The sequence below is a fragment of the Xenopus tropicalis genome, chromosome 7 (genome assembly GCF_000004195.4).
Source record: "Xenopus tropicalis strain Nigerian chromosome 7, UCB_Xtro_10.0, whole genome shotgun sequence".
In the NCBI taxonomy this organism is placed as follows: Eukaryota; Metazoa; Chordata; class Amphibia; order Anura; family Pipidae; genus Xenopus; species Xenopus tropicalis.
The window spans coordinates 84,215,384-84,228,387 of record NC_030683.2 but is presented as its reverse complement, the minus strand read 5'-3'; the positions used below and the strand labels follow the sequence as shown (position 1 = coordinate 84,228,387).

Below are 13,004 nucleotides of genomic sequence, written 5' to 3'. Positions count from 1 at the left end.
TAGCAATTAAATGTAACCTGTTTAGAAGCACCTACCTGATTGGTTGCTATGGGTTACTAAGTCTTGGCAAACTTGGAGCCTTTTATTATGTTAGCGTGTATATTAGTGTTGAATGAGCCTACCCAACCACGCCACTTTGCTAAAATTACTTAAATATACCCACACCCTACCCACCTAAAATGTCCAGCTTAAAGAGAAAGTGGGTACTTTTCAGTGCTAAATAAGAACTTGCTCCTTCGAGCCCAGAATTATTCAGTCAGGAATTTGGCCCAGACCTACCTAACTGGAAAAAAAAAATGGTCATAGGCATGCTAGAAAAAACCTGATCCATTGTTGATAGACTACAATTCTCATGATCCTAGGAAAGCCAACAGCTAGCAATATATTCAGAAACTTGGAATGCAACAGTAGTCTAGACCTCCATATCTTTATGTAAAGGAAATCTGCAAAAAGTTACATTTTTACTATACACATGATTATGCATGTAACATCTGAGAATTCACTACAGAAACTTTTGCATTATTTTGTGTTTTAATTAAATTGGGTTGAACATTATTAGCTATGTCCTATTGACATTAAATAAAAGCATACAATAATCTAGCTTTTCATCCTTATTTTTTTTTTTTCAACAATTCAGCAAAAATAAACAGGCAAAAAATAACCAGAAGCAATAAGAAGCAGTGATCACTTAAGGTTAAACATAGACGAGATTCCCTTCTTTCCGAGCGGGGGACTACAGGAAACAAATGTTAAAACAATTAACAGGAATGAATTAGTCAGGTAGAAAGCAACGTCACTAGAGCTTCCTGGATATCTTTAATCATGTGCAGTCGGGCTGGAAAACAAACAGAAAGGTTTTTCTGAAGGACCCTGAACATGGAAAAGGTCAGGGTTCTTTTGCTTTGGCTCGTGTGTTAATCAGATTGCTTGGGAAATCACGCAAAATGAACAAACGTTTCCAGATGTTTTTTTGTATAAAGCTGGCCATACACGCACCGATACTATCGTACGAAACCTCGTTTCGTATTATATTTGGTGCGTGTATGGCATGTCGGCGAGCCGACCGATATCGCAGGAAGCTGCTGATATCGGACAACTCGCCGATCGGGCAGGTTAGAAAATTTTGATCGGGCGCCATAGAAGGCGCCTGACCAAAATCTGCCGTCAGGGCTGAATCGGCAGAAGGAGGTAGAAATCCTATTGTTTCTACCTCCTTATCTGCTGTTTCAGCCCTGACTGTGTGTGGCGGATCTGACGATTTTTCGTGCGACCGATGGTCGCAAGAAACATCGTCAGATCGCCACGTGTATGGCCAGCTTTAGTTGTATAAGTATTAATTATCCAATCAAAATCCTCATTGGCCTACTAGGACAGTATGAAAATGTACTGATGATTAATGGTTGACCCATGGCCTTGTACTACCTGGCCTGACCTGTACTACCTCACCTGGCTGCAATGAGATACAGTTGTTAAAGGGAAATATCCTTTTACCATAAAGTTACCGAAAACTTACAAATGGTCTTATCTGAACTGATTTGTCATCCCATGCAACACAATGGAAATGTACGATAGTAAGAGGCTGACTGCTCACATCTGAATTAAATGCAAGTGTACATGAACATGCTTCAGTGTTATAGCAACCTACACTACTTATATTAGATATTGAGAGTAAGTAAATACGGTGCTAGTGTTTCCCCTGTTACAGATGTGATAAAACTCTCAAGGAACTACTGGATTGTATGTTACCATGGTTACAATGGCAATGGTATTCTAACCTGTGGCAGCCCAGCAAATCCCACAATTATGCAGGATTCCGCACTAGCCCATTATACATCAGTATTTCAGCTTTTCCCAACAGTAATAGCTTTCAGATTTGTACTGAGCTAGCCACACTTGTGTAGGGTTCCATAAAATACAACCCAGCAGGATGTACAGTTGTATTATAGTGAAAGCAGCCACTCATGTATGTTATGATGAACTGACTTGACCAATCAGGTCACAAGCTTTCTACATTGGCTGATATCCTGACACCTGCTCTGAATTGTTTCAGGAGAGAGTCTTAGGGGCACATTTACTTATCCACGAACGCTGTGAGCGTTTGTTCGATCGATCCAATCGTATTTTCCGCGAAAAAATCAGATCATTTTTGCCACGGTTTACAATCGTTCAGTACGAAAATTTAATGACTTTCGAATCGCCAATGCCATATTATTGTGACTAATATGATTTTTTCGTAAGCATTTTCGTGATATTTGCAATCTTCAGAAATGTTCGTTTCCAATCCAAATTTTTCCCATTCGGGAAAAATTGAATAAAGAACATGTGCATGTGGCTCGTTTTGGGAGTTTTCAGACACAATATATATATTATGCATATTTAGGCAGCACCTGGATAGAATATCATCATCATTAAGATTATTATTAAAATTGTATTTGCTTTTCTGTGACACGTATTTAAAATTGGCCAACATATAACGCAGTGTATGCAGAAGTATGTGCCATTTTGTGGGAGTTCTTTATGCTTTACACCATCATATTCCTCACCATATTTGCACTAGTTAGATCCTAAGCTGCTGATTCTCCTTGTCCTGTTGACATACATAAAAGACCTATGGAGTTCTTTGACATTCTGGGGTCCAAAAAGTTTAACTGGAGGACCACCATCTGAGAAATGCTGAAACTAGGGAATAAAATAGGGTGCTTGTTTTACCCTGGTGTAGATACAGAAGGATGAAAGGGATAGAACAACGTAATTCATGGTGAGGGCAAACTAGTATTATTTCACACGCTTTTTAAAGGCACAAATATACGACTTCCTCGCATCTGGTCCTGTGTAGGACTATACCATGATGCCTGCACAATAACAGGGATTTTAAACGTCTTACATTCTAAGTGGAAAAATGTGATCAGCCACATGAAGGAGTAATGAAGCATGGAGAGATTGAAGGCAGATCTAGCACTGGGATAAGAGCCATACAGAGGAAATAGATTGCTTCTGCTGGGATGAGAAGCTATAAATCTGTTAAACAATTGCACATCATCAAAAATTGTGTGCTCTGTTAATTTTTTGAAACTTTAAACTGGAAAACACTTTTCATGGCCTTTAATGGTCTTGAGTGGGTTTGTTTTGCAGCATGCCTATGTTTCAAAAGCAGTGGAAGTTCAATACATGATCACTAAAGCTGGCTATACACGCACCGATAATATTTTGTACGATATTCGGTGCGTGTATGGAAAGTCGCGAGGCGACTGATATCGCAGGAGGCTGTTGATACTGGTCGACTCGCCAATTGGGCGACCGATGGTTGCCCAAAAGATCAAAAATCGTCATTTCAGTTTTCCTCTTTGTGCATATAGTTTTCTTTGGCAGCTGATCCCCTGGCTATTCACTGGTCTGCTAGCAGTTACCAGGACTTAGGGGTCAACTGCCAAAATATAGTATATATATAGTACAATAAAACGAGTAATAAATTCATATTGACATTACATGGCAACATAGAAACCAGGTCATTCTCCAGCAGCCCTGTGCTCATTTTTGCCAACCCCCATGCCAAACTTCTCAACAGAAATCCAGGGCACAGAGTAGGTGTCCTACCACCAACATTTTAAAGATCAGGAGCTGCTGCGGACAACTTTGAAGACATGAAATATTACTGTCATATGTCTACTGAACCGTTGAGATGGTACAGTAACTTTACTACTAGTTATGGGGACATTTTTTTGCAGGTATGGATTTGCAGCAAAATTCTGCATTTGGTCATTTGCAAATTTTCTTGCAAAACCGCCACAAAAATTCACAGAGCAAGGAAAAAGTCACAGTCACATCAACAAAGTTGTGGTTCTGTCAAAAAAAGTTGTGTGCATCAAAAAAAATCGCACAGTAGCCGCAGTTCACATAAATTCCCCCCGGTCTGGGAAATTTTCCACAGGTTCACTGAAGTTTCAACAAAGCAAAACTGGACAGATTCGCTCATCACGGTTTACTACACAACATAGTATTTCTAACTATAAATCTTTTTTTTAGGTTCTCGTTCAAAACTGCCAACCATGGAAGATATGCTGCATGGGTGACAGCATGTTTTCACGTTTCCTGCAGACTATATTTTATTATAAATTTAACCTCTAATAAGCTATTAAGGCGTATTTTAATAGGTTTTAAAAGAATGATTTACAAATATAGGGCATATTATAAACAGGTTACGCTTTGTACCAATTCATTAACTGATGTAGGATGAATTAAAACTAATTATACTGTGGCGGGTATGTGTTTCTGCACTGGTGTTAATTTGGTTTGGCATCCTGTGATACATTCCAAGACAGAGGCACACATGCTGTAGGGGTGTGCACAAACAGTAGACTTTGATGTATCAAAGCCCTTGGTCCCCAGCAACAAATGAGGACCTATCCATCTTCTGTGCAGATCACCCATCTGCTATGCATGATCTACAAGTGTAAATTGTATTCCCGAATTCTACTTAACGATACTCTATTGTGACTGCACAGATTCATCAGGCGGCCCTTAATAGATCATAGATTAATAGATTCATAGTTACAGGGACAATGTATTAATTAGACATCCTTAAACTGGGTTAATCAATAAGCAAAGTTCCCTTATTCCACTGTAAATGAGAGATTAATAGCAATGGTAACTATGTCACACATTGCCCTTTAAAGATACCTCCCAAAGAATTACACTAATTTTGCAAATACTTTTTTTGGGGTATGCAGATGATAGGGGCCCAGTTCACAAATTTGCTTACCAAAAATCTCTCCATTTTTGGCATATTCTGTCACAAGATACAGCATGTTTTTGGTTTCCATGACCTGCAAAGTAAAATCATAATTACTATTCAAACAAAAGATCAAATGGTTATCTAAAAACCAGGCATATCATTTCCAACAGTTTTAGTTATTTCTAAATGCTATTGCAATTGAAAGCCATATTTGTTTATCCTTTTTTTGTTCTCCGTCTCTGACTCTTGAAACAATGTAGTAAACTCAGTTTTCATAATAGTCTTTTAGGCTAATAGTACACTGGTTGTTTTCTCTACTGGCATAGATACCCCAGTAGAGAAAAACCGTTCGGCTGCCTTCAATCTCCTCTATGTGAGAGCACCAACAGGTACCTGGGAGTGAACACACAAAGTGGATTTCAGAGTGAAAATGTGTTCTTATCATTTCTGCTCTGAAATCCACTACATGTGCTTCCCCAAGCAAATTCTGTGTTTGCCAGAGCAAACAGATTGGGGGGAAGAAGGCAGTCAAATGACTTTTCTCCGCTTGCAAATATACTCCAGAAAACGATCCATGTGCCATCAGCATAAATCAGCTGCTTGTTACATTGTTTCAGACGTCAGAACCAGCAGTGCAGAGAACACAAACAGCAGTTACAGTTGTAAAACCATTAAAACCATTTCCTTTAAGTATGCAAGAAAAAACATTTGAAAGGAGGATGCCTTTAAGGCAGGGGTCCCCAACCTTTCTTACTCATGAGCCACAGTCAAATGTAAAAAGATTAGGAGAGCAACACAAGCACCTTAAAAGTTCATGGAGGTGCCAAATAAGGGCTAAGATTGGCTACTAGGCAGCCTCTATGCACACTATCAGCTTACAGGAGGGTTTTATTTGGTAGTAAATCTTGTTTTTATTCAACCAAAACCTGCCACCAAGTCAGGAATTCAAAAACAACTACCTGGTTTGGGGGCACTAAGAGCAACATCCAAGGGGTTGGGGAGCAACATCTTGCTCGCGATAAACTGGTTGGGGATCACTGCTTTAAGGACTTGCTCCTATCCTTTGCATTACTCTGTTGCAACGAGGCTTGTAATTATTTTCCAACTGCTGATTTAATAAGCAATACCATCATAGTTGGCCAATATTTGATTAACTTGATCACAAAAGGTGCAAATTAGAAGGTTAAAACTATGCAAGGAAATATGATACTGATTATAGCTAAGGAACAGTTGCTGAATGTCTCCTTTACATCCTTCCGCTCTTGCTCAAACACGCAAAGCTTGCTTAAACTTGGCCGATCTTATTCATATGATATCACTTGCTAACTCATTATTTCACCAAGTACTAACTATCTTGTCCTGAGTTAACCTCTGTATACAGTGCATGAAATGTTTTCCCTATTTGCCAAAGATTAGCATTATATAAATTATGTAAATTAATCCTTTAACCACAAGCAGATATTCTGTAACCCTATTTTCACATGACTGGAACAGACAGTCAAATGATATTTGTCTGTAACAAACAGGTGTAGCATCTGAATGCAAGGGTGATACAGAATACTGGTCTCATTTAAAACAAATTATTATAACAACACAACAGCACATTTATACTGAGTAGAGACTAAAACACAATCATTTTTGTATTCAAAATAGAAAGTATTCTGGAAAGAAAAGTTTGTATTTTCATGATATATGCTTTAAAATTTTGGTTAGGTGTAGATTCTGACAAGATCCCAGTACAGGCTGGTTTTGCTCATGCCCATCAGTGTAGCACAGGGTTACTAGTCAATTTATACAAGGTAGGAAGAGTTTAATTAGTTTCTGCTTTCCGAAATATTATTTCATGTGAAACCGCTCCTTTTGGATTTATATTTGCGAGTCATGGCTGACGAAGAGTTTTTTTTAACTGAACAGCTGAAATATTGTAACTACAATTAAATTCAATAAGCCAATAAAGAATAACCGGTTAAATTCAACTTCTTCCCATACAGAACAGTAGTTCCACTACATCGCAAAAAGAATGCAAAACATTTTGAGGGTGCAAAATGTTGATTTTTATTGAATAATGGGAATACCTGGTAAAGCTTGATAATGTGGGGATGATCCAGCATCTTCATTATCTGCACCTCTCTATAGATCTTCTCCAAATTCACAGAGTCCAGCTGAGACTTGTCAATGATCTTTATTGCAACCTATTTAAACCATAAAACTTATATTAGTGATCAAATGATTGACAGTGATGGGGCTTAATAACATAACTTATAAACAACTGCCACCTGCCATTGTATTTCGCTCAGGCACCCTGTTTGATGGCATTTGTATTTAAGCTTCAAAATCCACCATGCGTGCGCTAACAGGTTAATGCCATGCCAGTGCATTCAGAATGGCCTTTTCTTTGCCTTGTGTGCCCATAGCCTTAGAATAGTAGATATTAGATATGAGCAAGATAAAACAGTTCTTTTTGCACAAGATCTCAAGGGTGCCAGTATCCCAAATATTTTCAAACATGGCAATCTGCTGTGCGATATAGCTGCTACATAACTTCAATACAGTGATGTCAATTAGCACCACGGTCCTATAAACAAAAGGTCTATTAAGATTTGTGTTGTTAAGAGTTTCTTTGGAAGGAGCAGTGTCAACCAGCTAATTGCATTTAATAGAAGTGTCCCTGATTTTTCAGCTGATTCAGTAAAAGAATAGGCTTTTTCATAATAAATCATTACATTTTAGTACTTTTTAGGAAGATTAATGACTAAAAAATAGTCACTGCCAGCATTTGTATACAACTATCTAAAACCACCTCTCCGTGAACCTGTGCCCTGTGTCACACCATGAATAACATTGCCGAGATTTTTCTCAAAACTGTATTCAACTCCTCTGGGGCCCTGTACCAGAAGGATAGAGAGCTTTTCTCGAGATAGAGATTTGCTTGAGTGCCAGCCTGAGGAGCCCCTCATAGGACAATGTGAGAGCACACATTCTATCCCTGATGATTTGCATGCTTTTACAAGACACTGAGATTAAAACCATATTAAACATATCTGAAGTTTTGTTTTGTGCAGCTCACTATCAAATACATATACCCTCATTAGAGACACACAGAGAATTCTCGTTATGTTTTTCAAATGCAAAACACTGGCTACTGGATCAGCAGATGAAAAAATTGTTGAAGAAAAAAAAAACAACCTCACAAACATGAGTACATACACAGAGTACATAGAGATATATTATATGTGCACACACACTTGACATTCACTAGGGGTGATTTAATTATTTGGAAATAATTTATTATAGGTAGCTCCTGGCTCCAGTGCAGGCAGCATAGTTCTTGCTAGGAGAGTTTTGAGGCCCAAACAGCACTGTTCCCCCCAACCGGAGAATAGGCTCCATAAACCAGCACCTTGTTTACTATAACAGATGCCCTTTAATGAGCACTGGGGAATCATTTCAGATAAGGCTGTTTTTTTCAGATAGTGTTTACATCATTAAATGCACATATTATAATGTGGGTGCAGTCATGCTGAAAATCATGCACTCACTATTACATAATTTACAAGCCAGAATATGATATGATTATTTATCTTGTGCTTGATTCAAGGTTTTGTACTTATCTTTAATTCATAAGCAGAAAATCCAGAAAAAGTATAGCTACAACAAGGCTGCTTTTCTATTAAGACAATATAGAAAAATCAGCTCTCATCCAGTTAAAAATCCATTTCTTACAGTGCTTTGCATGCCCCTTTTGCAGGTTGGTTAATCAGCTGGCTTGAACCAGCAGTGCAAAAAATATAGTACAGCAAGGGTCAGAGATACAGCTTTCAATAGCCAAAAAAACCCCCAAAACTTTTAAAAAGATTTTATACAGGAAAGTTAAATCAAATTATATTTTCTCTCATGACACAGTATTCACACAAACCTAGGTGACATCAAATTTTCAGTCTCTCATAATATACAAACTCCAACAAGACAGTAACAAGTAACACAACAAAGGTCCAAACAGAAGTAACAAAATCACTTAGCACCAAATACAAGGATATATTTGGATGTAAATTCGTAGCTTTGGTGTATAGTATATTTTGTTTTCACTAGTACTATAAGGGATAGAGCTACAAAACATCTTTGTAGTTTTCAATATTTCACCACTTACAAGACAGCATGGGGCATATTGCCAGAAAGATTTCTGATGATGATGACGATGTTTTTATCAGTTATGTGATAGCAAAAAACCAAATCATACCAAATATATCCTACTTCATTCACCACTTCAAAAATGTATTTGCTTTACTACCAAACTTATAAATAAGCTGCTGTGTAGCCATGGGTTAAACAATCAATCTAAATAATTTAGGTTTACAACAGATAACAGATAAACTCTGCAGAAAAATAGAATTGTTCTTCGCAGTTGTTTTAATAGGGGTTACATGTCATTTGTGGCTCTCCAAAGGTCAACAGAATGAAAATCTCAAATATAAGAATGTCTGTTGTCAAAAACAGCGCATGAAAATGCAAATGGCAATGTGTGTTTTACCTAATATGTATATTTCTCCAAGAAACTGAAGTGGACATGTGATAAGCTTTAAGCTGCAGAGAGATCAATACTGGGAAGATAGGAATCGCTAATCGCAACTGCAAAAAAGTGCAGCAAACTAAATGCCTCAGCCATCACTGCAAAAAAATCACTATTAGAAAATTCACTTTACTGTAGAGGATGTTTAATAAATATCTTATAGTTGTATAAATATTTAATAATTTGGGGGCTCTTCAACCAACTTTTTTTCCTGGCTGCAAGCAACACACTCACACTGCAAGCCACTAACAGATTCACCTTCTATAACTGACTGATTCCAGCTAAAGTCAGCAATTTACAATGAACTACTGGCAAACAGCATGGTTGGCTTGTTTGCGGAGGAAAAAATGTTTGGTTAAGGAAGCACACTAATAATAAGAAAAAAACGTTTGTGAAAAAGTACTAAGCATCTACTACAGTACTGTAACAGTGATTTTTTTTTCCGAATAACAAATGTACCCCTTTAATAGAACATCTATAAGCATAAACAGCCTTAGATTCCTAAAAGCAGAGATTATGTGCCAATAAGCAGCATGTAGTTGCCTAAATATGCCTCACAGAAATCAAGCCTGCTTCCTCTGGTACATAAAACTCCTGGCAGAGTGCTCAGAGCTAGGACGTGGCCCAACAGCTTGGATCCTAGTCTGGAGCCGAGCCGGCCTTGCGATCATTACATTCCAGCTCTTTCTGTGATTGTGCTTCCAAAAAGATATAAAACATGCAGCCAAAAGCAGGAGGAAAGGCCTTGTGGTTAAATAATGAGGGCTAATAAATAATAATAAAACAAACAACTGGGCTTTGTTTGGACTTGCTTAGGGTTCTATTTGTGTTTTGATTCAGGCTCACATTATAATTCCCCTACAGGATCAAAACTAAATGTTAAAATACATTCATGTTACAATCTAGTACACAAATTGCAGCAACAACAAGCTGTTTAAAAAAAGGCATTAAAAAGGCATTTTTGTCATGCGTATATAATGTCCAACCTGCTTGCCTTAAACTGCTGGACTACATTTCCCAGCATCCTTCAACTGAAAGCTGCTGTTGGAGTATAATGCATGTGTACTGTCAGGTAAACAACATCCTCTCTTTTCACATTGTTTCTCCACTGCACAAAAGAGCATACCAAAATAATAAAAAAAAAAAAATACATTTCTCAATTTATCATTGGGTCAAAAACTTCAAAGTTGACCATGGTGAACAGCTGTGAAAAGTTCTTCAAACAGTGGGATCTTTATCATAATTCAAGTTTATGGTAAAATTTTGAAAGTCAGGAATATTCTACGGATTTCAATGATGATGAAATCTAAAAATATTAATTAAAAAATGTATATTCTATATATAAACCCAAACTGCCAATTTTTAGATTCTGGCAATTACAAGAGGGGCTATTGTGGCATGCTGTAGACATTCATTATTTATTGGGACTTTTTAAGCTGCTGTGTACCTAAAATGCCAGCGCTGATTTTGAATCTCTCATTACTATTCATAGTAATATACCAGTAGAATACAAAAAAATCCCTGCTTAAGTTTCCAATGTGAAAAGTGACATAGCAATTGAAAGGATAAAAAAAACTTTAAAGCAACCTAGCAGTGTTTAACTTTCTATGAATATGCTAAAATATCATTTTTATTGAATTGTAATTTGGTGTAATGTTTTGAGTGCATCACAAACACACCATAAAACATAGGCCCAAAGGGATGCAATTTTTTCCCTTTGAATGTTTTAGTCCTTGCGTGCAGGGCATGGGTTAATGAAGCCCTATGTGTATCAGTGAGAGCAGTCAAGTACTATCATGTGCTGTGTATTAAGGGTCTCTACTAAAATCTTAGATTCACAAAATACTTTACTCAGAAAGATTTACTAAACTAACTGAAATCAAACTGCACATCAGAATTTACAACCGAACTGGGGAAATTTAATTATAAACCATTTTACTGAACACAGTAGCTGAAAAATGCAATTACAGCCTACCTCAAGTACTAATTAAAGATCGTATTGTAGGTTTTAGGCAGCCTTATTGGGATGTTAATTAACTTTACTAATGACGAAACAATGAGCGGTGTTAGCAATATACAGTATATATTATGAGAAACATGAATGCAGCAAAGAGACAAATGACTACATATGTGATTATGGGTGGCTGGTTAAAAAGTTAATTTGGGTTGAAATAAGGCAATGTTTCTTTTAAAAAATGTTAAAAGTTTAACAAAGTTTAATAAATAAACTGAAATATATCAGTAATTATAAACACAACTATAGTACAGGTACTATAATGATAAATGTGGATTACACCATACAAAACCAATTAAAAAAAAAAAATTACTATGTATTTGCTGTGTAAACATAAAGGGCTTCTGATTGGACAGATAAATCAATGGGCCAATCCATATTTAAACAGTCATATTTGGCAAATAGCCTAGCATTTGCCACCCCCAGTGATTGTAACTTTCTTTCTTTAAGTCCACTAAAGATCTTTTAAACAATAAATAAATAAACCCTATAAAAGATTGTTTACCCAACAATATGGATTTATGCTTTTTGGTTATGATGAAGTACAAGGTACTGTTTTAGTATTACAGTGAAAAAGGAAATCATTAAAAATGTTTTTAATTTTTTTTTTTATGACCTTCATAAAAGTTGGAGTTTTCTAGAACCTATACCTGTATATAAATATTAATTTCCTTCATTAAAATACATTGATTATTTTGTGCACAAAAAATCCATTTAAATCAAATTTGCTTTTAAACATATAAAGCTGTCATTTTTTGTTCCTAAGAAGAGAGCAGGAATTGAAAAAGGAAACATGGGGCATATTCATAAAATAGTCAAACTAGAGCTTGCTACCATGCACAGAAATGAATGGTAAGTGGCAGAATTTCACTCTGGGGAACGGTGATAAATTCTAGGCATATTTCCTATAATGGGACTATACCACAACATACTGTGGTTACCTTTTAAATAAAACCATAATCTTTTGAGAATATATTGGATAAAATAGTCATAATTCCATGTAATTCCACATATTTTATAATCATGCCTCTTAAGAAATCAATATAAATTTTGTTGCTTTGTCAATGCTTGGCTTTCTTGTTGTCATCAATGACTAATTCACTACAAAAGAACTCTTAAAGAAATGTAAGGCTGCAAAATTAACCAGATATCTTTCAGGTAGGTATAAAAATCCCGTCAAGAGAGGAACACAAAGGCGCATTGATGTGTTGACACCACTGCTATATTAAATATATCTGTAATTAAAATGGCCCACTGACATACTGACCCACAAAATTAATGCGACAACAGGCTCAGACACTCAAAGAAATCCCAGACCTACGTCAAGCAGTCTTGATCCACTATTATCCTTGTCAGAGATTTGTATGTGTTGTTGGTCACAGAGGACAGAAAACCTTAGCGGATTAATATACTTCTTAGCCTCATTAATGTTCCAAACATATCACTCAGGAACAAGGTTAATCCATTGTCCCTTCAAAAGGCTTAGCGGGCAAGTATCAGGTCTCTATGCAATAAAGAGAGTAGATTAATGACGTTGTATGTTACTTCCAGCTGTGAGTGTGAAATGTCTTTTTTTTTCTAAAACCTCAAACATTTGGCAGGTCCTACCTGTACTGCAGGTAGGACCTGCCACTATTGTGTTAGATTGTTTCAAATGCCAGAATCACCAGGGCAGAGAATAAAAAAGGACA

The 13,004-nt window shown here is 36.7% G+C and overlaps 1 protein-coding gene across 1 annotated transcript in view; it reads right to left on the bottom strand.

Moving 5' to 3' along the window:
- sik2 (salt inducible kinase 2) overlaps nt 1–13,004 on the bottom strand; it is a 103,064-nt gene that overhangs the window by 66,171 nt on the left and 23,889 nt on the right. The window contains exons 2-3 of the mRNA XM_002932916.5: nt 6,808–6,924; nt 4,760–4,823 (exon numbers count right to left, since the gene is read on the bottom strand). Coding sequence (XP_002932962.2) covers nt 4,760–4,823; nt 6,808–6,924 — 181 coding nt within the window. The remainder of the gene's footprint in view (nt 1–4,759; nt 4,824–6,807; nt 6,925–13,004) is intronic.